Consider the following 27,823-nt stretch of genomic DNA (forward strand, 5'->3'; position numbering starts at 1 on the left):
AGAACTCTGATCTGAAAAATGCATCCAGAATAGTGCCCAAAGCTAAATGCTACAACAGCAGTAATTCTTGTTTCTGGGTGCCTCCACCAACTTTGCTATCTTCCCAAACTGTAGTATATGAAAGTTGAAAGACCAAATTCATTGGTGGTAAGTTTATGACTTCGTGTATACTTTTTGTGGATGTCCAGTCTGCAGATTAAAAGAACATACCATCCAAAGAGAAATGCATTGGTGAAGGTTCCATCTCATAGAAAAGCTGGAAAGGTCCAAGTATACTGTATCTTGCACCCCTGTTCTAATTGAATAAAGAAGTGAAGTCAAAGAGTGAATGCATAGGCCAGTGATGGCAAACCTTTTAGAGACCGAGTGCCCCAAAACCGCCCCGTTGCGCCACTGCCCCACCTGCCCGCAGGACCACCCACCGCCTACACGGCCCACCACAGATCGCCCAGGTGGTCCAGCAGTGCCATGGCGGCCACGCAATCTGCCTCCACTCCGCAGCATTGTCTGCACACAATGGGACACGAGGGCGGAGTTTTGTCCCTGCTGTCCGGCTGCCAAGTCCTTGGCTGCTGTGCTCCGTGCGAGCCGCACCTGGGGTGAGTCATCTTCCGGGGGGACTGCTGGTGAGAAGAGGGCCATGGGGGGAAGTGGGGCTGGGGCGATGACACGCGTGCCCACAGAGGGCTGAGTGCCCCCTCTGGCACACGTGCCATAGGTTCACCACCACTGGCATAGGCCCTTCTGTCAGCAAAGTCAAACTTTCTTCTACATCACAGGTCCCCAACCCCTGATCCGTTGACCGGCACTGGTCCACGGCATCCCAGCAACTGATCCATGCAAACAAAGCGCCAGTTGCAGTATGCAGGCAGCATGCAAAACCACACCCTCTCCAGTCTGTGGAGAAACCTTTCTCCACGGAACCGACCCCTGGTGCCCAAAAGGTTGGAGACTGCTGCTCTACATGATCTTTAAGGCAGAAGAGAAGACTACTGATAGTTTGAAAGAAAAGATGACTGGCTGGTATTGTTAACGCACGAACTCTGGCTGACTTTGGGCTAGTCGCTCGCTCTCTCTCTGCCCAATTCACCTTACAGGGTTTCCCTTGTGGGGAAAACAGGAGGAAAAAGGAACATTAGATATATTTGCTGCCTTGAGTTGTTTATAAAAATAATAATGGTGGAATATAAATAAATAAATGATTGGAATGACAACAGGGGAAAAAAACTGCACAACTTTATTGATGCAAAACAACAATTGAGGAAGGACAACTCCTGATTACACCATTATGCCAGCTCCACAATAAACTCCAAAAAGCCCATTGTAAACAAATAAGTAGCCCTTTGAATAGTGTGCAGTGTAGAAGTGACTAGGCCAAAGTATCACACATTCACACACACAAAAAGAGGGACCACCTTGATTTGGGAAACACATGGAGAAAACTGGTCCATTAACTCAGGAACAAACAGTTCTCTTGCTGACACAGAGAAGCATCTTGGCAAGTGAGTCCAGTACAGAAAACAAGACAGCTGTGAAATGTATATTCTGTCTCTAAAATAAGATATAAAATAGTAATTTACATTCCACATTTGAACAGAAGACAGGGCAAAGCTCCACAAAGAAAGAGCAGGTTGGAAGAATCCAGCCTTTTGTTCCAGGACTACTTTATTACTCAGTAAGACCGAAAAGCTTATAGCAAGGTAAATTTCCAAGGCAGAAAGTGAGGACTTAAGACCTTGTATTGTAAGGGATACATATTTTTTTAAAAAAAAAAAAAGAAGAAGAAGAAGAAGAAGTGGAGAAGCCCTTAGTGAAAAGGGAGGGATATTGCCAGACAGGCAAAATGCGTTCATGATCTTAAGAAGGAGTCATAAGAAAAAGCATACAAAATATCAGGTCTGCTGCTTTGGATGGGAGGAATACACTGAGGGCATCTCCTGATTCAAGGTCCTCAGGCCGCAGCTTTGACACGTGTGGTGTGACATTTCCTACACAGCACATGGCCATCCAAAGGGAAGCAACCATTGTCATCTGCTTCAATGGACAGGGGCTTCCCACAATCCTGAAAGGTGAACAGGGAAAGAAATGAGCAAGGTAGACTAAATGCCAACGTCAAGGAGAAATGGGGAGGGAAAAGGCAGAAGGTGCTCACCTCACACTTGTAACATTTCATGTGGAAATTCTTCTCCAGGGCCACCACACGAACAGTCTCATCCTTCCCAGGCTCTGGCATGATGGGCTCGGTACATACTGAACAGCGAGGAGCATATTTTCTGCAAGTGCATAAGAGAAAGTACAGGAGATTCAGAAGCTCAGTTTCAGCCTTCAGTCATATCCAAGCTTGAGGGCACAGAGGATCAGCGTGGCCAGAGAGGAGAACATGAAACTTAAGGGACATACCTGTGATAATCATCAACACAATGTGGCTGGTTGGCTTTATCCACAATGAAGGATGCCCCTTCCAAGGGTTTGTGGCATACCACACATGTGAAACATTGAGGATGGTAGGAATTACCAGTAGCCCGCAACATCCTGTCTGTGATTGTTTGCTTGCACACACAGCATTTCTCTAGGGTGCCCTGAATAATAAAAAGCAGATCAGAAAGGAAGCACATCTGCTCCAGTTGACAGCATTACTTCTTTCTCTGTTAGGACACAGCCATCAACATTAGCCAACTTAATTCAACCAGATTAACAGTCAAGAAGAGAAACTGTAAAGAAAATAAACCCAGTTCAATGTAACCTTAGATTATTTTAGTAACATTAATCTCCCATACGCCAAGGCAATGCACTGGCTTTCTTATTCATCTGATTTAAAAGCTCCCTTGAAATTTTCTCCTATAGCCTCCTCTTGTGAAAGTAATTTTCTATCAAGTGAAATTGAATGGTTATTCACAGTTAACCTGAGCATGCACACATCTTTGTATGTACTTGACTACATACAAGATACAATTCAGATTATACATTTACACAAACTTGGCCATTCCCTGTGGTTGAACTTCTCATGTGACCCAGCACAGAGGGAAAAAAATGTGATTCTTTCTCAGATTAGTACTCAAGTTAACTCACACCAAATATACTTTTTGGGCCCAAACATTCTATCACTTTGGCTGGCCATACCAAAGGAACTTTGTGAAAACTGCTTTTCATAATCTGATGTCCTTCAGTTAAGTTGACTACAACTTCCAGCCAACATAGCCAAACTTTGTATTTTTATTTATCTGGAAAATGCTTCCTCTCATAATAATAAACAATCGATCAAGGCCGGTCAAGCTAGCATAAAAGATCACCACATAATTTACACAGGTGGCTCTCATCAGCTGACAGTATAATTCCTCAAAATGAGTCCATGAAAACAGGCCATGCACTGCTAAGACAATAAGCATTCTCCCCTCTCCCAAGACTCCATGATTGGCTACCTTATCCTTCCCCCACCATTTTTGCTCACCGCGTAGCATTCTTCACAGAAAGGCTTTTCATCCACATTGTAGAACTGTTGCCCCTGCAACTGTCGCTCACATTTGAAACAGGTGAAACATTCGACGTGGAAGAGCTTGTCCAAGGCCCTGACTGCAGGCTGAGTCCGAGATAGTGCCTTACTGCACAAACCACACAATTCTTCAATGGGGAAAAGAAAGGGGAGGAAGTTTGAGAAGATATTTACGTAAGTACATTATTCATCCCTCTAGACTTTATCTGCTCTTGCATGATTGCAAAAGTGGGCCTTTTTTTGAAAGGTTTCCGGGAGACCTAAAAGTTAGAAAATTTCCCACCTCTAATGTATTAAACTGTTGCTAAAAGAAAGAAAAGGAGCAAATAGATTGTAGTCCCACTCTCTCCTACCCCCCCCCCTAAAATTCACACACTCCCACAGACCAGAAGTGGAGGCTTCAGCATGAGGTGGATGATCCATGTCCTTCATGAGCCTCTGGGTTAACATCTCCAGTTCCTCTACTTCCTTCATGGTCAGAGCAGAGCTGTTCCTTGGTGGATCTGATCCAGCATTTGGAAGAGATACGGGGTTGCGCTGGACAAATAAAGATTATCTGAGATAAGTGCAAATCTCCAACTTGTAAGCGCTTCACATTCTGGAGCATATATTCAAGATCAATTCATGCTCCCTTTAACACTGTTGATCAGTGAACAAATTCCCTGTGCCATTTGGCCTTTGTATTCAGTCTACACTTTCTTTCTTCAAGTTTTACTTTAAATTAAATGACCAGGTTTTTTAAAAAAAATAGGGAGAGATTATTTTTATTGTATCAGTGGCATTTAATTAGTAAATTTTCAGGTGAAAATTATTAGGACTGCATTTCCACTAATGCAAATAGCTTTGACATGACTATGGAAACAATCATTCATTCTCTTTCACCTCCTCACCACAAAAACTAGAAAATATATACTCTAAGGAAAAGCTATATTATAAAGATATAAAACTAAAATACAGAAATAAATGTATATGCATGTATGATATGCATAGTTATTCTCTGGATTTTTTTTAAAAAAATAACTTCTTGCCAATGGTTTTTCTGTAATACTATAAGGCAGACATGTCAAACACAAGGCCTGGGGGCCGGATGTGGCCCGCGAAGTGGTTTCATGTGGCCCGCGAAGCCATCCTGGAAACAGTGAGGGAACGGCCCCCGCTGCCTTGGCCCTGGCCAAGCCAGCCGGGAGCCAATGTACAATTTTGTGGTGGCCATCTTGGCACTTGCCCTGGTCTCACCCCCTTCTGCCAGAGACCCTCAGATCTGTCCCACTCCTGCCCAGGTCCCCATAGGCACCCTTGACACGAATGATGTAGAACTGGCCACGCCCACTCAGTAGGCCACACCTACTCCATCCACGCCCACCCAGTAGGTTGCACCCACTCTGGCCACACCCACCTGCCCCCCCCAGGGCAACTGCAATGCTGATGCAACCCTCAGTGAAACTGAGTTTGACACCCCTGTATAAAGTATATATCTATAAGGTATATCATGCATAGGAATGTACCTGCCACTGAGAAAAGAATAAATAACTAATTTAGGCTTGGTTCTGTAAAAACACACTGATGCCAAATTCTGAAATCCTATTAAGGCTCTTTTTCCTCTTTTAAACGCTAAAGAGGTCTCTGTACGAAACAGAGGCAGACAATCCACAGTTCAAGGGTTGCCAATTCCCCCTTATCTTTTTTTCCAGAATCCACCTATCCCATATCATACTAAAAATATTTGGCAGCAAACCATCAAGACTTTTTTCCTTAAGATATAAAGCAAAATAAATGTGTTACACCTCCAATAAACCTATTTTGCTTAATCAAAATAGGTTCACCTCCAAAATGCAATTCAGGTGATATCAGCCCCATATTCCCTATGCATCCCAAATCACCTCCAAAATGCAATTCAGGTGATATCAGCCCCATATTCCCTATGCATTTGGAGTAAGCAAAAACCACCTGCCTTTGACACAGGGAAATTAATTAACAGGATATCCTGGGTTTTTTGCATGCTATTCTTTACTCACGTACAGCTTTGCATCCTCACCATTTCTCGTGGGGCAGATGGCTGGCCAGTAGGATATGGCTTCTCCTGGACTTGCGGTTTTTCTCGCTGCTGTGCGTAAGTGAAAGTGGGAGGCTGTGGCTTCGGAGCTGAGCCTGTGCCCGCAGGGGCTGGGAAATGAGACTGTGCAGGAAATGAAGCAGGCTGTTTTGGCAAAGTTGGAGGAGCCGCAAGAGCTGGTTTAGGTACAAATCTTGGACCCGTGGCAGGAAGAGATGTAGTGAATTTAGGAACTGATGGAGCTGGGGGAGGAGCGGGTGATACTGATGACGGCAAGTCTTTGCGTTGCTTCATGGCCACCCATGGTAGAGGAACAGGAACAGTTTCCTCTGGCTGTTTGGCCACAGAGTTTCCACCTGGACCGGATGCAGCCTGGGTAATAGGAACTGGACTGTCTTTAGTTGGAGCTACAGTTTCTAAAGAACTTCTAGAAGCAGAACCTATATTTGCTGGAACTGTAGGCCCTGAAGACAGCTGAAAGGTAATGATGAGAAAAAGTCAATGTAACAATCTCCATTTCCATCCCACTCAGATTCTGGTAGTCTAGCCTAGCTTCAGCATCCAGAGGAAGAACAGAGAAAGGGGCGCCCAGACATTCTCGCCCAAGTCTTCTTTTCTACTTGATAAACATAAGTATAGCTACTCCAGACTGAGATTTAGTTTGAATGTCTTTTTTTTTTCTCACAGAGATTTTTCATCTCAAAGTCAAGTACAGGAAACTTGATCCACTGCTTTTCACAAAACCCAAGGACTTGCTCTTAATTTTTACAGAGTTAGTCAAGTGATGGCATGGCCATTTCTGATTATAGATGACTCTTGCATAAACATTCTATTATACAATATATATATATATTCACACAGAAAGGTAGCCTACCAAACAAAGTACCCTAACTCACGTTCTCCTTAAAATACTTTTCTTTCCTTTTTAAAGAATGCTTTTTGTAAACATTTTATTTATTTATTTATTTATGAGACTTATATACCGCTTTAAGTGCAAGCACTCTCTAAGCCAGTGGTTCTCAACGTTTGTGTGACGGCGACCCCCGTCACACAAATGTTCTGCGCATGCGCGGCACCGCCCCCATGCACGGCGCGCATGCGCGGCGGCACCCCCTGAGGGGAGAAAATGGCGGATCGCCTTCTTTGGCGACCCCCGAAAAATGGTCGATCGACCCCAAATGGGGTCGCGACCCATAGGTTGAGAACCGCTGCTCTAAGCGGTGTACACCAGTAAGCAATGTATTTATATTGCTCCCAACAATCTGGGTCCTCATTTTACCTACTCCGGAAGGATGGAAGGCTGAGTCAACCTTGAGCCGGTGAGATTTGAACCACTGACCTGCTGAACACAGTCAGCTAAAGTGGCCTGCAGTACTGCACCCTAACTGCTGCGCCATCTCGGCTCTTTAGTCATGCTGTGCCTCTGTTCACTGACTTAAACTTAAATGTTTAAGCTAGGTTTGGAAAGGCCATCCTGTACTGCAGCTCACCCGGGTTTTGAAAGGGTCATTCTTCTCCATGTCCTCCAGCATTGAGGACAAAGAATGAATCTCCAGATCAATGCTGCTCATCTTTCCACGGTCCTTCTCCTTCCATTATAGAAAAGAAAAAAAGATACATGTTGAGGGAGGTTATTAAACTCATAAACCACTACGTCAGTCAAGACAACTACACAACCACAGAACAAAAAGGGAAAGATTGCCAGGGAGGGTCCCAATAAGGAACAGTTCATTCTGAATTCGCATCACTTCCACAGAGTCAAAACTCCATTTTAGACAAACACCCGTGTTTTCAAGAGGTGCTTGCAGGATGTGGAAATCTCAGATGCTTGAAAGGTGACCGCTACTGCTTGGGGGACAATCTTTCAACGTAAGATTTTCCTTTTCCCCACAAGTCTCAGAAATATGTGCATGGTTGAAGAAAACTCCGCACCACTACTATAAACTGTAGAATGTGTACCTGCACAATGTACACATGTATCCAAAGACATTTAAAAATTCATGCAGAATTGCAATTAAAATTCCCTTTTAATTATGGCAGAACATAAGGAATATTGGCAGGAGCACATGCTTTTTTTTAATCAAAATTTTATTTATAATACAATTAAAAAAAACATTGGATATAACATGACAGACCAGTATATACATTCTTATCAAATTATTCCACATTTTACAATTGGTTCTTCATCTCTGAACATACATCTAAATTTTATATACAATACTTATTCTAAAATGACCTATATTTCTATCTTAACTCTAGCCTATAATCCCAACCGTCCTCCTCAAATCCTTCCAACAATAAAATTTATCCCAGGTTTCGAAATAAACTGATCTACATTTGTCTTTCAATACCATTGTGAGCCTGTCCATTTCTGCACATTGTAATATTTTATATAGTGTCTCTTCCTCTGTGGGAATTTCTTTGCTCTTCCATTTTTGTGCAAACGCAAGCCTAGCTGCAGTCAAGACATGTAACAGCAAATAGATTGTTCCTTTATTGTATTTCTCCATGGTTATTCCCAACAGGAAAAGTTCAGGTTTTAACTCTAAGTCCAATATTAATATATCTTTCAGCCATCTTCGTATCCTATTCCAATACTCACAAGCCTTTGGGCATTCCCACCATATATGGTAATATGATCCTATTGCTGTTTTACATTTCCAACATAAAGGTGAGATATTTGGACCCATTTTGGCTAGCCTTACGGGTGGGAAGTGCCATCTATAAAACATCTTGTAGAGATTTTCCTTGTATGAGGTAGCTAGAGTGAGTTTCCTATTTCTTTCCCAGAATTCTTGCCAAATATGCAAATCGATACTGAAACCAAAATCCCTACACCAAATTAGCATAGTCTCCTTGACCTGTTCTTCATACATTGCCTGATCTAAAAGAAAGTGATATATTTTTTTAATCATTTTATCCTCCGGGCCCTAATAATATTTTGTCTAGTTCTGTTGGTTCTATTTTTATACCCCACTCTTTTTTGTCTTTCCTATATCTTGCTTGTAGTTGGAGGTATGCCCACCATTCTAATTCTATCCCTGCATCTTGAAGATTTTTCCTCGATTTTAATTCGGCAGGAGCACATGCTTTGCTCACAAATATACCCCCTTCCTTTCTCACTTCATTTTAACAGACATGTCCATTTAGACATCCTTGGGACTTTCTGATTATTTATTAGATTCTGCCCTAGCATACACTGGAGCCCAAATATCTGAAACATAGTAGGAACAAGATAACATTATCTTATGTGAGGACTCACCTGAGAAACAGACAAGCCACTCAGAGACATGGGTTCTTCCTCCAGCATAGGAGGTGGAGGGGAAGGAAAGACCTCTTCTTCTGGAGCAGGGGGAAATGGTTCCTCAAAAGGAGGAGGTGGTTCCTCAAATGGAGGAGGTGGGGGAGGGAATGCATTGTTTGAGACCATCACTATCTCTTCTCCTGGAGGCGGAGGTGGCGGCAAAGGAAAATCTGTAGAGAACAAGAATCACGGAGGATTAGCAAAGTTCATCCCTAATCATATAACATAGTGATTACAAAAAGAGTTGCATTCCCCCCTTGGCAGCAGAAGCATATACCCAAAGCAGTGATGGCGAACCTTTAAGAGACGGAGTGCCCAAACTGCAACCCAAAACCCACTTATATATCATCGGGTGGCGGGTGGGTGCGGCCCATTGGGTGGGTGTGGCCCATTGGGTGGGCGTGCTTTGGTGGTAACGGCAGACTGGGTGGGAGTAAAAAGTTCAATCAATCAATTCCAACTTTGTGAGATCTTCCCCCCTGAGAAGTTGAAATTGATTGATTGATTGAATGAGCCTTTTTTTTTTTTTTTTTTTGCACACGGCGGTGGAGGCCTAAAGAGAAAAGGTTTTATAAAACCCAGCTGAAGGCCTAGGACTGGGACGATGGTGCACATGCCCACAGAGAGGGCTCTGAGTGCCACCTGTGTGCCATAGGTTCGCCACCACGCGTGCCATAGGTTCGCCACCACGGCCCTAGAGTGATAACAACAAAGAATGTCAAGCAGTTCTATTGGACTTCAGCTCCCATAATTATAAAACAATCTTCCCAATGATCAGGTTATCCAGGAAGTTTTGATCAAGCAGATTTAGAAAGTACATAGCTGGGAAAGGCTGATCCACTTTCAGCAATTTTATATTGAACCACATCTTCACGTGTAATAATATGTTATTTGAAAAACATTTGACCAATATAATGTTATAAATATAGTTCAGAATTACAAAATATATGTAACAGGAAACCAATTCACCTCTGATTTTAAAAAAACCCATTACAGTAATTTGCAAGCTGCAAAAATCCAGATTACCTCTAGATGGGAATAAAGAAGGAGTTGTTACTGGGTTTTTTTTTTTTTAATATTCTACTGCCATCGATGTCATCTGGATTTCTGCATCCCGGAACTGATAGCATATTACACACATAGAACATAGATATACTGTACACTTATGTTCCTTTGAAAAATCAGATCTTGACAATAGCACGAACAGAGAATGCTATAGGATTTAAAAAGTCAAATGCTTGCCAAAACTGGGTTTATGCTTTCAAAACAAATTTTTCAAGAATGTTAATTCATATAAAGGTATTTTTGTTTTTCATTATGTTGTGTTACAGTTTTACTTAGTTTAGGCCAGGGGTGTCAAACTGCCGGCCCACAGGCCGGATACATCACACCAAAATGGCACCCACCCCATTGCCAGCAATGGGGAAAAAGTCACGATACGTTGTGACAAGTTACATGACGTTGCGAATTTGACACCCCTGGTTTAGGCAACTGTGCTATATTTCCATGTGCTCGAAATCCAACTAGTTTTAAGCATCTTAACAAAATTACAGGTAGGCCTTGACTTACAATAGTTCATTTAGTGACTCTTAAAAGTTACAATCTCACTGCAAAAAGTGAGTTATGACCATTTTTCACACTTGCAACATCCCCATGGTCACTTGATCAAAATTCAGATGCTTGGTTTGTATTTATGACAGTTGCAGGGTCCTGGGATCATGTGATCATCTTTTGTGACTTTCTGACAAGCAAAGTCAATGGGGAAGCCAGATTCACTTAACAACCATGTTACTAACTTAACCACTGCAGTGATTCATTTAACAAGAAACGTCGTAAAAAGGGGACAAAATTTGGGCTTAGTTGTGATGGTAAGTCGAGGATGACTTGTATTGTTTATAGTCCTCGATCATTTCAATTGCCATACAATCACCTGCAAACTGATGAATAAAGTGTTGAAATTTCACTTTACAGTACTCTGTAAAAGTATTCCAGTGATACGTTCCATCCTTTGAGCGCCTACATAAACACCCCTCAACCTCTGGAGATTCTGAGCCACCTCTCAATACAATTATGGGGGAAGGATAGGGGAATTGCAATAATGTCTATGTGGTGAGGGGGGAACATTTAATAATGCCTTACATCTTCACAAGGATCTCTGATATTCAACACAGCCTTAAAAAGAAAATTCAGGCACTCCAGGAAGCCTCAAAAATTGACACCACATACCGTAATATCAGCAAGACAAGATCTTCTACATTCCAATGTCATCCTAAGAGACAAATTACTCTTGCCTTCGGGGACAAATAACATATTTTCTTACAATGGACTGTGCTAAATTAGAGCCACAACTATCAGAGAAAAGAGACAAAATGACTTGCTGAGAACGGCACCTTCACCCTAGAACAGCCTAGATCACCACCACACAGAATATCTCAAGGGCTTTGCACATTGCCATCCAATTATTGTGACAGGAACTTTTTTCTATAAATAGAAAGCAGAGAGTAACAGAACAATACACACCACTGCACCAGTTCCCAGCAGTCAGATTTTACTGTAATAAAAACCAAAACTGGACAGAATTCTGTACATCGCAGGACTTTCAATTCTCTAAATTTGGAAATCCCTGGTGGCTAGAAGTCAGTTCACCCTCAATGATGGTTTCAGTTTGCATGGTTTATTTCTTCACATGGAAGTGAATTTGTGTCAGAAGTAGAGGCAGCCCTTAAGAGACCAAGCCTCTGTGGTACTGTATCCTTGTTTCTTGCAATAATTGAATCCAAAATTTCTGTTATTAAGTGAGACAGTTGTTAATTTTGTCCCATTTTATGACCTTTCTTGCCACAGTTGTTAAGTGAATCACTGCAGTGGCTAAATTAGTAACACGGTTATTAAGTGAATCTGACTTTGCCTGTCAGAAAGTTGCAAAAAGTGATCATATCACCCCGGGGCACTGTAATCGTCATAAATATGAGTCAGTTGCCAAATGTCTGAATTTTGATCACGTGACCATGGGGATGCTGCGTTGCTCAAAAGTGTGAAAAATGGTCATAAGTTACTTTTTTCAGTGCTGTTGTAAGTCTGAACGGTCACTACGTGAACTATTGTAAGTCGAGGACTACCTGTAATTCTCTTTTTGGGAGGAAGAAAAAATATTTCTTACATTTTCTGAAACAAAGCAATTTGGGGTTGGACCAGGGTTCTTGCTCTGTCCCTTGTTGTGTCCCAAGTTTGGAAAAAGGACAGATATCTTCCTATCACATCATACACGTTTATTTACTCTAGCATCACTTTCCATAAATTACTATCCACTCCTTTTCTCTGATCTTTGCCCTTCCTTTCATGCTCAATGTCACTGGACATATTTGATAACTGAAGGCAAGAAAGAAAGAAGAAGTTAGGGAAACAGAATCATCACTACCCACTAAGATGCCTCAAACAATGGTTCTTGTTTCACTTTCTGTCATTCACATGTTTAGCTAGCAAAGCTGACACCATCAGCCACAGACTTACAAGAATCACAAGGATTAATCTGCAAATAATTTATATCATCTTTTGCAAAGAAAATTGCAACCTACACCCTAGACCAGCCTTTTTAACCTGCCATTTTCTAGATATTCTGAATACCATTAACTCATGTTTATTTATGATTTATTAAGTTGGACATCTAAAGTAGTACGGAACTGCTGCTACTCTTTAAATTCTAAAATGCAGACAACTTTGTCTCATCAGTGCTAATCAATGCTATCTCAGAAATATGGAACTCTGCCATCCTCTAAGTACTGGCCTATAGTTAGATCTGAAATGCTGCGCTTCTATTACCTTACCAATTGAGATGGGATCAATTTCCACGCATATCTCCCAAACCAAAGCAAGTTCCCTTGAGAAATGGTGGGAAAATGGTAAATACGAATGAACAAATACAAAGATTCCAGCCATAGGCAATCTATCTTCATTAGAAAAAAGGGAATATATACTATCTTAAGATAGTGGTGGTGCAGTGGTTAGAATGCAGTACTGCAGGCCACTTCTGCTGATTGCCAGCTGCCAGCAGTTTGGCAGTTCGATTCTCACCAGTTCAAGATTGACTCAGCCTTCCATCCTTCTGAGGTCAGTAAAATGAGGACCCAGATTGTTGGGAGTCAATATGCTGACTCTGTAAACCGCTTAGAGAGGGCTGTAAAGCACTATGAAGAGATATATAAGTCTAAGTGCTATTGCTAAGTGCTATCTTAGCTATTTTTTCCCTTCCCATCTTCTTATAATATTTCTTATCGAAAGGCCTGATCGGCAACTTAAACAATGGGTTAAAAAATAGGGCTAAAGTTTAATGACAGGAAAAAATATAAGGTAGACAAATTCATATTCATTTATGTAAACAAAGAAGTTGCAGAGTGTTAAAGAACCAAGCTAGAAACTGGGGGACTATAAGTTCTAGTCCAGCCTTATTGGATGACCTTAGGCAGTCACATTCTCTCGGCCCAACTCATCTCACAGGCCTTTTCATGTGGGGAAAACAGGAAGAGGAAGGATTATTGGCTACGTTCACCACCTTGAGTCATTTATAAAATAGTGGGATACATACATATATACATACATACATATGTATGTATATATACATGCGTGCATGTATAACCCCCCACACCCTCTTGCTCCCTTCAATAATGAAGGCAGTTCTCCTATTTATTATGCAATAATACTATTATCTTCTTGCAGTAAAGCCAAGGAAGAGCTCACCAAAGAAATTTTGTGCATTGTCTCTCCTGGGAGAAAAAACAGCCAAGTCAATGCATAAGAGGAGGACAAGGACTAATGATGACTCCAGAGGAAAAGAGTCCAAGTTCCAGATGTTGGTTACCAGCTGCCTATCTCTTTGGAGGAAATGAGGTTGCAGAACTGAGCTAACAAAGACTTTTTTGCCCAAGCAACATTTCTTCCTGTTTGGGAAGAAACAAGGCAATATATGCTTTATTTTTCAGGCAAGTTAAATTTTTGCTAACATATAAAGCACAAAATTGTCCCCATATCAAAACAAACAGAAGCTTTCAACTATGTTGGATCTACCCACAGTGACAATGTTCTTGCTTGGGTTATGCATATTTTTGTCACTACTGATGGGCAAGCGACTTCAGGTCTCAATTCTGATTCCTTTACCACCTTATTTAATATTTGCAACATTTATAATCTGCGCCAATCCCCGCAAATCCTGGGTAGGGCTCACAAATTAATACAACACCCCAATATTTCGGTATTCTATTAATGTGTGCACCTCAACCAGAATCTGATGGAATGAGATTATAAATATCACAAATAATAAACCAGATGTTCAAATTTACAAGTGTGACAAGGCCAATTTTTACTTAGCAGTTGAGTAAAGTAAGATTTAATTGATGACCTTTCACAGACTTACAGCCCATATTGATTATCTTCATAACCTGTCCCTCACCCAAAATTAAAATTACAGAAAAGATATTATCAAGCTCGGGGAAAAGCTGAAACTACTTCAAATATCAGGGGATATAATACTTTTTTTTCACAGTTTCTGATCAAGGTATTAAGAGGAACTCAAAGGTTTAGCTATTTTCCAGTCGTGTTTAGTAGCTGCTATTCTATAAATTCTCAGATACCAAAATGCTGAGAAGCCTATCCTCTGAACAGCCATAATACCACTGTTCAAATAAAACTGGCCAAGAAAAATTCTGAATTCTAGGCACTCTTGCAATTAAGTACAGATGCTGAATTGGCGGATTTAATCCCAATCTGTTCTCTAGGGATGAAAGGTTTGAGAACAAAGGAAGATGAATTTGCCTATTCTGAATGCTAAATGATGTAGGAGTTATACTGCATGAAATCAATTCAACAGTCTGCAGGACCAAAATCCAAACCAAGTGGCATACCAAGGTAATGAAGGTAAACAAAGCAAATTTGATAACAATTAAAATGCCAGTAGATGAAAGAAGATAAAGAGAAAGGGGGGAGGGGAAGAAAGGAAAAAAAGAAAAAGATTATTTGGTTTTTCTGATTTCCCCCTTTTTTGTGCTTCTGCTAATTTATAGCTTTTATAAAATATTTGGTCTGCACAGAAGCTAAACTGTAAATGTTTGAATTCGCCATGCTGTATACTGTATATTTTATGTATGGGAACTATTCTTGCTTAAATTTGGTTATGGTTCTGTTGTGAATATATACTCTTAGTTTTGCCATTGCTGCATATTCTCCAGATTCCCAATCAGATATTGTCAGAATTGTATCTTTTTTCCAGTAGTGGGCAAAATTTCTTCCAGCAGGTGTAGGTATTTATTTCATTAAATTGTGATGCTTCATTGCTTTTTTTTTTCTAGAATTATGCTTTTGGGAAAAAATGTGGTTTGCCTGTGTATATCTTTCCAATACTTTTGAGACTTTTTTTTTTTAACATGTCTACTATTTGAATATAACACTGATGGGCTATAGAAAATCAACCATGTTGCATGGCCTGATTCTATGCCAGTTGACCAGGAACTAAAATCATGGCATTTGTTTAGGACCAAGTGATTTTAGAATTGCTTAGAAACAAAGATAGGATAAGAGTCTACAAAATAGACTTTTCTCCACTCTCCTAACTGACTGAATGCAAATAATTTGCAAGTGAGCAGAGAACACAGAATAATAGAATTGGAGGGGACATTAGAGGTCTTCTAGTGAGTCCACCCCCCTGCTTGAGCAGGAGACCCTATGCAGGGGTAGGCAACCTTGGCTCTTTTATGACTCGTGGACTGCTGGCTCAGGAATTCTGGGAGTTGAAGTCCACGAGTCATAAAAGAGCCAAGGTTGCCTACCCCTGCCCTATACCATTTCAGATAAATAATTGCAGTCTCTTTTTGAAAGCCTCCAGTGATGGAGCACTCACAACTTCTGAAGGCATATTGTTCCATTGGTTGATTGCTCTCACCATTAGGAAACTTTTCCTTAGTTCTAGGTTGCTTCTCTCCTTGGTTAGTTGCCATCCATTGTTTCTCGTCTTGCCTTTTGGTGCTTTGGAGAATAGGCTGACCCTCTCTTCTTTGTGGCAGCCCCTCAAATATTGTAAAGTTCCCATTGCAGTCCAGCAACAATTTTATCATTTAATTTATAGATTATCCAAACTATCGCTGAAATGTGACTCAAGATGTCAACTAACTCTTCTGCACTAGGAGTGGTATTCTTTCCAGCATTCATATAATTATGTTGTTATTTTACTTACTCCCCCCGCCATCAGGGATCAAAACCAGATGTTTTTAAGGGCCAAATATTTCTAGTCATGAATGAACAGAACCGATTCTGCTAAGTCAAACTAATGAATTGTTGAGCATTTCTAGACTAGGAAAAGAGAATCAAAGTGAATTTACTACTAACCTGGAAACTATCAAGTCTAGTTTTCTTGCTCATGTAATTATAAGCCAGAATTATACCTTAATCATGAATAATACTCTCTTAGTAGTACTAGGTTCATAAGCCATGGTTGATTCTTTATTTGGCTTATCACTGTGTGCAAATGCTAAGTCATCCCCATTATGGAAACATTAACCACTTCTGTATCTAGTTTCCTTTGCCTCTCTAGCCTTCATAGATGCTCGAGTTCTGTATCCATAAAGTACTATTGTTCTTGCTCCATCTTGACAATATTTCTCCCTGCCTTTCCTAACTCTCATTAAAGAAATCTGGGACTGAGGAGCAACCGTCCCCTGGATTTCAACTATTCACCAATTAGTAAGGTAACCAGATCATTAATTACTAATATGCCTGGTTTGTCCCATTGACTTTTTTCACATCCAGATATCCCAAAGGTATTTTATAATTAAAATGTCAATGTGTTTCCAGAGAAGTCCCATCAACAATAACAGAGTATGAATAAGAAAAACAAACATATTTATGCAATACTTATATATGCCTTAGGCCAGTGGTGGCAAACCTATGGCATGCGTGCCAGAGGCAGCACTCGGAGCCCTCTCTGTGGGCACACGTGCCATTGCCCCAGACTCCTCCCGTGACTCCCTCCTCACCAGCAGCCCCCCTGGAGGAGAGTTGCCCCCGAGCGTGGCCCACACAGAGCAGCGCAGCCAAGGTCATGGCAGCTAGGCAGCATAAACAAGACTCTCCCCTCACATCCCATCGCGCAGTTGATGCTGTGGGGCACGGACAGAGGGCATGGCCGCAATGGTGCTGCAGGGCTGCCTGGGCGATCTGCAGTGTGCCCTGGAGGTGGTGAGTGGCCCTGCAGGCAGGCGGGGTGGGGGCAGGGCAGGAGGTGGAGCAGGGGCAGGGGCAGTTTTTGGGCACTCGGTCTCTAAAAGGTTCGCCATCACTGCCTTAGGTTGAAGAGACAAAAATTATGCAAAAGCTAGATTTGGGATACAAGCCCCAGGGATTCAAATGGAGCAGATGCACTAACTGAGAAGCCATAAGAGTTGTGACATCTCAAGGATCAAATATTATTCTGGCATATTCAATTATATTAGTAAATAGCAATCAGGCATTTATTTTTGATAATGAAGAAGCCAATCAAGAAGCCACTTTTAATGTTTGTAAACATTACACAATGGATTAGGGAAAAAAATCAGTTAAAAGTTTCAGATAAACCTACAGTTTTGATCACACTTAATTATATATTGTGACCAAGTCATCCCAGAGTCATTTCTATTATAACTTTAAAAACAACCTCCCATGTTGGGCATATATACACATATATGTATATGTATGTATATGTACATATGTATATATGTATATATATGTATGGGTATATATGTATATGTATGTGTGTATTTAAAGACTGTGCCCCAGAAGTGCCTCTTCACAGCTGGGCTGAAGAAGACACAAGAGCAATTCAAGCAATTCAACACACGTTTTCCTTAGGTTACTCCAGACCAGATGAAAATCTATGTATACTTCTTGTTTATAGTCGTGGAAAGAATTTTAATACTACCCAAGCTCAGCTATCGAGTGAAGGACATGCTGTTGGGAGTCTGCCAACTTTACTAGGGCAAAAATAAGCAACTTGAATTCCAAGGATATCAGAAACCAAATAATGAAGACAGTATCCTACTGAAAGGTATTTTTTTAAAAAAAAAACAAAGACAGACTAGAAAGCCCTCTGTTAGACAAGAATATCCTTGTCTAAACTGAAGGAAAGAAAGAAAACAAAGAAAATGTCTTAGTCAACAATACTTGCAACTATTCGTTTAGTGACCATTCGAAGTCACAACGGCACTGAAAAAAGTGAGCTTTTTTTTACAGCGGTCACGTGATCAAAATTCAGACACTTGGCAACTGGCATGTATTTATGCCGGTTGTAGAGTCCCGGGGTCATGTGATCACCTTCTGCAAACTTCTGACAAGCAAAGTCAATGGAGCAGCCAGATTCACTCAACAACTAAGTTGCTAACTTAACAACTGCCGTGATTCACTGAAGAATTGTGGCAAGAAAGGTTGTAAAATGGGGCAAAACTCTCTTAACAGTGGTCTTGCTTAGCAATGGAAATTTGTGGTCATAAGTTGAGGACTACCTATAATTCATTAAGTAGGTCTAGGAAAAGGGGTTAAAACAACTATGACAACAGAGGAAGACATACAAACAGAAAAGGACCAGTAAAAGGACTGGAGGCTAAAACATATAAGGAACGGTTGCTAGAATTGGGTATGTCTAGTTTAACGAAGAGAAGGACAAGGGGGGACATGATAGCAGTATTCCAATATCTCAGGGGCTGCCATAAAGAAGAGGGAATTAAGCTATTTGACAAAGCACCTGAACGCAGGACAAGAAGCAACGGATGGAAACTAATCAAGGAGAGAAGCAACCTAGAACTAAGGAGAAACTTCCTAACAGTGAGAACAATTAATCAGTGGAACAGCTGCCTCCAGAAGCAGTAAATGCTCCAACACTGGAAGTTTTTAAGAAGAGACTGGACAGCCACTTGTCTGAAATGGTGTAGGGTTTCCTGCCCGAGCAGGGGGTTGGACTAGATGACCTCCAAGGTCCCTTCCAACTTTACTACTATTATTATTATAAGATGGATAAATTAAAATGTCTTATTGAAGTAAAACTGGCTCTGGACTTTTGCTCTCCAAATATGAACTTGGTTTCAAGTATAAATTTAAAAATTCAGGTGAGATTCCCACGACCACCACTACTGTATCCGCATCTGAAAGCTGCAGAAAGTATACCCAAAGGCTTTTGAGGCTCGGGAAAGTAAATCCAAAATACAGATGTATTTAACCTCCCTTAATACATCTGTTGTAAGGCTTAACTTTTTCCCTAAACAGGGAGAGCTCACAGGAGTTCTGCAACCACATTTTAGTAATTTGGTCCTGATGATTTGGGGAATGGGGCAGACTGCTGACCTACGCAGTAATTAATCTCTGTCTACATCAGGGGTTCTCAACCTTGACAACTTTAAGACTTGTGGACTTCAACTCCCAGAATTCCTCAGCTGAGGAATTCTGGGAATTGAAGTCCACAAGTCTTAAAGTTGCCAAGGTTGAGAACCCCTGGTCTACATGTACAAACAGTTTGTACCAAATAGTTGCAATCTAGAAATAGAAAGGCTTCTATAACTCAAGCATCTCTTGGCAGCACTCCAGAACCAGAATCTTAAACTAATTTTTGAAACCTGTGGTAGAACTCTTCCTACTAATAGATGCCTCATCATTACATCACCCCTGATTATATTCATTTATTACCACTGCGAGCAAGGAGGAGAGACAGTCAAATTAAGAATCCACTGCTAGCCCAAGGCCACTTATTAAGTTTCTAATGAAGACAGTTGCCTTCATCCCCAGCAGGATAGTTATCTGATGCTCCTCCCGCAAGTCTAGCATTGTTCCGTTGAGGGATATAATATTCCAGATGATTCAGAGGTAAATCATGGAGAGTCAGCCCTCAGTTTGAGACTGCTTTCTCATTCTTCACTCAGCAAAGTTCTGCAGCCACACCCTCACAGAGATTATTCCACTTTTTTTTTAAGAGAGAGAGCCACACCTCCTAACCTGGCAGCTACAACTTTGATGTGATTGTGAGACATTTCCTCCTCGCCACTGCCACAACCCCTCCAACCACTGTTACTTTTCCATCTTGTCCTTTGACTGAGCATCCTTCACTTTTCCCAATAAAAGACAACAAAGACGACTTACCTTCCGCTGGGGGAAGAGTCACAGCTATGGGAATCTCCCCCACTTTTCCTATCTGGGCACATGCTCCTGCAGCTGGGGGCAGCCTCTGCTCTGAAGCATTTTCAGGGATCGATCCAGCAGCCTTGAAAGGATTCACTTTGGGCTTGGGAGCAACAACGGGTGCAAATTTCTTCTGAGGGCTGTAGAAACTTGGAGTGGAGATGTTGATGTTGACAGTAGAGGTCATGCGAGTTCCTGGGGCACCAGATGAGGCCATCTTGCTGAGAGTGACACAGGACCTAGATAAGGAGGGCAAGAAAGAAAAACCCTCCTATCAGTCACAAACAAGGCAGGAGTGGCATGGAGTCTGGGGCACGAAGGATGGATGAAAGTGTTTAAGGTGGAAAGGGAAAAGGAGGGGGGCTGTTAAAAATGAAGGCATGTTAAAAATGAAGGGCAGAGGCAAGCAGGATGCAAGAAACAAATAAACAAGGTCCAAAGTGTAGATAAGCCTCAGCCTCTGATTAGGGTGAAAGAACAGCCAGGCCTGAACTTCCTCTCTGCACATATTTTGGGAACAATCAAAGCTCTGTCACATCGGGAAAGATGGATAAATGCCACAGATGAAACCACATGCCTCAAAGGATAGGTTCCACTCTTAGAGGCATGCTTGAGAGTCAATGCCACTACGTGCCTGAGAGAATAGGAATCTGTGTATTATGGCACAGGGTGAAGAGGACGACACTCTGCAATTTCTACCCATTTTAAGGCAGATAATAGAATTGTCCACCTCCTGCTATCTTCCTTCATGCCCTTTCACACTCTTCTCTCTTGCTTGCTGTCCCCTCTGTTTCACGTCACCTCAAGGCACTGGCTATCGCTGGTCAACACAAAGGCAATTTGGCAACAGATAGGAGAAGAACAAAAGGAAACCTGTCTGTCTCCATGGCATTGGCATCTGTGAGGCAGCCTCTGGAGCCCCGGATATCCATGGGCAGCCTGGTTGCCCCCTCCTCCTCCTCCTCCGTCCTGCAGAGGGTCCGTCCTGCCTGATCCTTCTGATCCTTCCCGTCACAAGTGTTCTCGGGCAGCATCCTTGCCTCTCAGCTATCGGTTCTGCCACTCCCCCACCCGCCCACACAGGAAGCAGCTCCTAGACCCAGCCAGCCCTGCTGATACGTTCCTGGAGTCACAAGTCTTCCCTCCCCAGACTGAGCAGCACAGAGATTGCCCTCGAGCATGCACGCCCTGCTGTTGGGCTTTTCTGCTGCTGAAGCCAAGGCACACACAGGGAGCAGCCAATTATCAGCTGCAACCCTGACATAGGGTAATATATTTTTTTTAATTTTTTTTAAAGGCAACTGTTCCCAAGCAGTTAAAGCACAACGTTACCAGACCAATTTAAATTAATAAAACACTAATCCTCTTTTAAAACATTAAATGCTTGCCCCTGCAGTTTAAAGCACAGCAACTGTGCTGGGAAGGGTGTTTATTTAAAGGCCTGCACTTAACAAAAAAGATTTTTTTTTATCAGTATGTTTTAGGTGTTTATACACATCATTGTCCAGGTGATGTCATCAAGGTGCTCTCCCAGTGCCTGGAGGCTGTGGAGGTCTGGAGGGGGGAGAACAGCCTTCACCTGATCCTTGACAAGAACGGCTGTGGGATTTTGGGTCTTTTGCCTCATTCAGTAATGTTTCATTGTTAACTCTGGATAGGTAACACTCCTCCAGACAGAATTGGTGTATAAGCTGGGGGTCCTGCTCAAAGAGAAGATGCAGCTATGGCCGGAAAAGCCTTTGTCACCTTGTGTGCCAATTCTATTCATTTCTAGATTGGGAGGCATTGCTCAGGGTCACTTGTACCTGAATCACCTCTCAAATGGATTATTGCAATGCACTCTACATGAGGCTGCCCTTAAAGAGCATTCAGAACTTTCAGCTGGACCAGAATGCTACAACATGTGTAGTGAATTCACCATGTGCAGCAGTAACACTTGAGCTGCATTGACTCCCAGTAGGCTTTGGGATGCAATTCAAAGTGCTAAAAGCCTTATATAGCATGAGGCCAGGTTACTTGCAGGACTGCCTAACCACAATAGTTTCTGCCCATCCCACTACATCCAGTAGAGGGGACACGCTCAGTGAAGCAAGGTCACCTGGTAGCAGGAGGCATGCTTTCTCTGCCATGGTACCTGCCTTATGGATCAACTTTTCCCCTGGGTTTGGATGGGCTGTGAAGATTTTGCTTTCCAGATGTCAATGGAGCCCAGCATGTATGGAAGGGAATATATTTTGGTAAGGCGTTCTTACTGTGGCCTTGATTGATCGTGTGTTATGTTTTATCTTTTATTCTCCATCCAGAATTCCACTGGTGTATGGATGGCTATATAAATTTGTTAAATAAATATACACAGAAATAGACAAACTACATCTTACTACCAGGGGCTTCATTAACACACATTTGAGACAATTTTTATTCATTCGGAACTGCAGATTTCTCATTTTATTGGTACAGCCAGTCAAAAGGATGATAATGCAGTTTACCACACCATTAGAACTGGACCCGCAAGAACCATATCAATATGAAATCATTTGAAGATGCAAGAAAATATCTTTAACACTCTACTCCATATATACAGAATGGGGGAAAATATTAACAATGCTGTTATATTCCAACCCAAATTCGATCAGTTCTCATGCTTATTCATTAGGTTCAGCTAGGTTCAAGGCTGATCCAAAGCAATATAAAAGCTGAAGCATATGATTATTATATGATTATAATCATGAGTATTAGATTTCAAAATTCAGAATAGTTATCATTCCACTGTCCTTCCTAGGATTTAACATATGGCAGTGGTGGCAAACCTATGGCACACGTGCCAGAGATGGCACTCAGAGCCCTCTCTGTAGGCACGTGCGCTGTTGCCCCAGCAGAGTTTGCCAGAGTAGCAAGCACGTGGAAGCAATGGGGTAGGAAGTGAGCGAGTAAGTGGTGTTGGACCCCAGGGATGCCCCGGAGATGGCGAGGGACTGGCCCCTGCCGCCCTGGCCCCAGCCATGCTCACTCAGTCTGCCGTGTCCACTGCAGCCACACCCACCCAGTGGGCCACACCCCCACGCCCCCCCCCTCGAGGGAACCACAATACTGATGCAGCCCTGGCACTTTGCGATAAAAAGTGGGTTTTGGGTTGCAGTTTGGGCACTCCGTCTCTAAAAGGTTCGCCATCACTGACATATGGGAACCTGCTTGTTCTGGTCTCTGCCTTTGTATCTGAGTAGCTCATATTAGTTCCCGTCTAACACCAAGAAAGGCATTAGAAACAGTTCCTCTTCAAGTCCTAAGGCTTTTTCCTTACCTGTAAACATTTCTGTCTTCATCCTACTTCATGACATAGAGCTCATTATTAAAGTCCACATTATTTTTTTTTCCCGAGTTACATTAAACATAAGGTTCTGCTTTACCAACTTTTCTGACTACATTTGACCAATTTTCCAAGAGGTGGCGGAATCGGATCAAATAAAAATGGAAAAGCTCAGCATTGATACAAAGACTATGGAGTCAGCTGTCCCAGTATGAGCAGCTGGTCCAACTCCTTGGCTCTCCCCCACAACAAGCCACTTTCCAATTGCAGCTGCCCTGCCCATCTTATTCCCTTTCTTGCCTTCACCAGCAGTAAGTCAAACACTACATTTTGCAATTGTCTCTCCAGAGACACTTCATTTCCAAGGTCAACTGATAAAAGGAGTCCAATTGTGCTTAAGAAACCAAACAAAAGCCAGAGAAAAGAGTGAGCTTTAATGTTCATATGGGCAAGTAACAGGCAAGGGAGAATATTTCTCATATGAGCAAGTCTCAACCAGTTATTGTATCTCTAGGCTGTAGAACAGTGTTTCCCAAACTTGACAATTTTAAGGCATGTGGACTTCAACTCCCAGAATTCCACAGCCAGCATTGCTGGCTGTGGAATTCTGGGAATTGAAGTCCACATGCCTTAAAATTGTCAAGTTTGGGAAACACTGCTCTAGAACAAGCTATTTGGGAGAGTGGCCACAAAATTTTCAATGACTACCTAATGGCTTTTGGTCAACCAGATTAAAGCTTTGGGTTTAAAAGAGTGAGAAGAAGTTGAGTACTTTTTAGGAGTACAAACTGCCTTCAAATCAGTGCAAACTGCATGTGCAGCTCATTTTAAATTGCTTAGGATTTCTACAAAAATATTATACTTCCTATCATGCCAAAGATTGAAAATGAAGCTCTCCATCATACAAATTCATCCTTTTTTAAAATAAATGAAAAATAAATCCTCAAAGGTTTCCACCTCCCTGAAGAATTCCTTCCATGGAGAACTACACTAAACTAACTCTATCAAAATGCTTAGAAGACAGACAAAAATTCCCCTTCACAAGAGTTGGTCCAACATACAAGCTATACAAATGCTACACTCTACTTAATTTTCATCGTCATTACATTACCCTTGATTTCGTGGTGTGATGGAGGAAGAGATTCCATTACAACTGAATTAAAAGGTGAATGGGATGTTATGCACATGAAAAATAGTATTATGCATAAAATGATTAACGAATTTTAGGTGTTGTATCCAAAACCCTTTAAACAAAGGTCCAGTAAATCAGGAGTACACCATATCTACAATTATATTGTTCCCTTAGGTAGGCTGGAAAGACAAAATGCTACTTCTTTAAACAAGAAAAAACTTTCTAAATATTGATATATAAAAATTATGGGAAAAGGCAACCTCAGTGGCCCTATAACATTAGCCTTATACCTCCCTTTCCCTAATTGGCTTTTTAAGCATATTACACAAATTCTTCTTTTCAGTAACTTACAACATTATCTTCCTTCTATCCTCACCACTCCCACCAAATGTTCATTGCTAATTGCTCATTACTAATCCTATACTTTTTGTTTCATTTGTTGGCAAAGAAAGTGAGATTGCAAGAAAGATTCAGGAAGAAAAAAAATGTGGGAACGGCCAGTCTGCAGCCAGTCTGTGTAATTTTTAAATGCATACAACTGTTAAAATAGTTTCTAATTAAATATTAAATATATCAATATATCCTCAAAGGATTTCTCTCATTTTTGGAAGTATAGTAGCAAAACCACAACAACAAAAACCATCTTAAGACAGGGGAGTTCTCCTTTAAATATTAAATGCCTTTATGTTCCAGCTTATGAAAAGTGTTAGAAACTCTCAGTCTCATCAGTTCCAAAATTTATATTGATTTGACATTGCAAAGTGATCTTCATGTTTCAGCAATACCAGTCTTCCCCATTCAAATATGCTGAATTTCATTTTAGCCCCAATCAGGATGACTGGTAATAAAGGACTGTGGAGTTAACTGTCAGAAAAACTCCAAAGGACACCATGCTAGGAGCAATTGGACCACCCATCCTGCTTCAGTGCAGTTTCAAGTATCTAGTGGTCAACCACTGAATACATAGGCATAAGCAGCTCCACCCAATATAAAGAATGAGTCTAATATCTTCACCAAAGTCCATATTATAAAGTAACTGTAAGATTTCTAGTGGGCCTGCTACATAAAAGCATTTTACTTTTGACCGCCACTCCACTTGAAGAGTCATAGCCTACTTGCTTGTATGATCATGTTGTCCTTCATTGCACAATTGCTCCAGAATTACATAGTCTTACCACATAGCTCAAGTATATATTACTTTTACAAATGCACTTCATTTGATCTTTGTAGTGTTACAGTCTTCTAACACTGGTGGGATGTTTTATTAGGGATAATTTTAAATTTGTGCATTGCTTTGGGCTCCTCTGGAGGAAGAACATTATTTAAACAACCAATAATAGCCTGGCTTTTCTTTAGATTGGGAAATGTTCAATATGCAGTAACTAAGGGCTGAGGAAAAGGGTGAAGGATTTATTTTTTAAAACTGAAATGTTTTGCACAACTTCCTAGTTTCAGTTCCTTTCTGGTAGCAGCTCTACTTACACTATACTACAGCTCCCCAATTAATATGTTCAGCTCTGGAAATGCAAGCCAATTCCATTACTAGAATTTAGGATGCCTTCAGGGCTCAGACATATCCAGATTGGACTCTGCTTCTTAGATAAGACTTGTAACCTGTGATCTATCAACCACAATACAGCATATGTGTCATGGATTATGTCTCTGGTTGGATGCATGACAAACCTCTGGTTCTCATAGACACAGACAGTCAAGCAGGATGTTTACCAATGTTCTAAGAGTCATTCTGCCATATGTAGATTGTGGATTGGGCTGGGCTTAGCAGTTCTCAGAGGTATTCCTGAAGAGATCAAACAATTGAACTTTGTTGCCTCAGTCAACTTGGGAATAGCAGAGGCCAGAAGATTTAGAATCAAGTAGATCTAGTTAGGATTAATGAGGACAATGTGGAGGTGGGATTGTAATTATACATCTGAATTCTCAATTCTGATATATAAAAAGTATAATTATGTGAGCAGCCGGAGAGTCACATATGGTCCTCAGTGGAAAGAGGGTAGTAATAAATAATAGGACTGTGAACATGTTGCCTGAATTCTTCATCTGCTCCCTATTTTTCCTCTCCACTCCTTCTCATTGCTCATCGTGTGCCTTTTTGGTTAATAAAAGAGAGAGACTGCAAAAAGGTTCTGGGCAAAAATGAAAGTTATATTAAGACTGCAGAGGATGTCAGTATTTACCACTTATGTAGATAAAGTCACTCAGCCCAACTTATTTTTTTATTATTTTCCATTGGGAAGACTGTAAAAATTCGACCCTCCCCCCCCCAAAAAAAGAGAAAAGAAACAATCCAGGAAAGCTTCAACAAGCAGCAACACTAACAGTCTTTCTAGGAAGGACACCCAAGTCACGCAAGAGCTGCCGTCCGGACAAGAACTTGCAGATTCTTTCCGCTATCTTAACACATCTGGAAAAGCGCTCGGGGGCACGGGGTTGCACCACCCCCCTCCGGCTTGTTTTAGCTTAAAGCAGGCAACAATTCTCGGCGCGCGGCTCAGCTTTCACCAACTGGCGGGACTTTCCAAGACAAAGAAGGGGAGTCGGCCGCGAGGGATACTGCCCCTTAGCAAGGGAGGGGGATCGCAGGAAAGTCCACAGAGGGCGCCCCGCAATTTGTCAACATTTCCCCAGAGACGCGCCTTTCCTTAGAATCCTGCCCTGCTCTTTCGGCCCCAGCCTCGCTAGTCTCAGGGTAAGGCGCTCTCCCTTTCACCCGAGACTCTCAAGGAAAAGGGCTCGCGGTTCCCCCCACCCCGGCTGCATAAATGCACCTCTCGTATAATCTTCGCCTAGCTTGTTGCACGCGACGGGGAGGCACGCATGTCACGCACGCACAGCCGCCATCCAGGGCAAAGTGGACGGTTTCACCTCCCCCCCCCAATGACCAATCAGGGCCCCCGAGGAAAAATTGGGATCGCTCGCGCCCTCCAGCCCGAGGCAAGCAGACATTGGGAAGTGCTGCAAGGCAGAGCGATGGAGGCGCGAGCGGCAGCTCTCCTCCGCGGGGGGAAAAGGCGACCTTACCTTCAGGGACCAAAGACCGCTCCGGGGTTCGGCGGGATTAGGAGGCGCTGCGTCTCAACGGCAAGCGAGGCGCTGTAGTTCACAGCCTCTGGCGGCGGTGCTGCCCGTGGCCGGGCGTCTCTGCCTGCCTGGCCCGAGCGCAACTTTCTAAGCAGCCTGGGCTTGCCAAGAGGGGAGTTGAGCAAAGCGGGGATGGGGCGGAGGAAGCCGAGCCGCTGGAGCCCCGATGCTGCCGAAAAGAGCCTCCCCCTGCCCAAGCGTTTGACCATAAAAGGAGAGAGGCTGCGCTGAGCTAACAGCTGAGCTCACTCTTCGGGGAA

The 27,823-nt window shown here is 42.1% G+C and overlaps 1 protein-coding gene across 2 annotated transcripts; it reads right to left on the reverse strand.

Moving 5' to 3' along the window:
• Positions 1-1,219: 1,219 nt before the first annotated feature.
• On the reverse strand, positions 1,220-27,823 carry ZYX (zyxin). Of its 2 annotated transcripts, none has more exons than XM_039338675.1 (10): positions 27,504-27,823; positions 19,990-20,267; positions 8,806-9,017; positions 7,034-7,132; positions 5,526-6,017; positions 3,877-4,027; positions 3,449-3,618; positions 2,401-2,579; positions 2,153-2,273; positions 1,220-2,062 (listed from the first exon to the last, which is right to left on the reverse strand). In XM_039338675.1, the coding sequence occupies exons 2-10, from the start codon at positions 20,243-20,245 to the stop codon at positions 1,952-1,954; spliced, it is 1,791 nt and encodes a 596-aa protein (XP_039194609.1). In that variant the 5' UTR covers positions 20,246-20,267; positions 27,504-27,823; the 3' UTR covers positions 1,220-1,951. The 2 variants fall into 2 exon arrangements, with proteins under 2 accessions (XP_039194609.1, XP_039194608.1); XM_039338674.1 differs by lacking the exon at positions 27,504-27,823 and adding an exon at positions 20,902-21,075.

The sequence above is a fragment of the Crotalus tigris genome, unplaced genomic scaffold (assembly GCF_016545835.1).
Source record: "Crotalus tigris isolate CLP2741 ecotype Arizona unplaced genomic scaffold, ASM1654583v1 scf7180000017716.2861928, whole genome shotgun sequence".
Classification (NCBI taxonomy): Eukaryota; Metazoa; Chordata; class Lepidosauria; order Squamata; family Viperidae; genus Crotalus; species Crotalus tigris.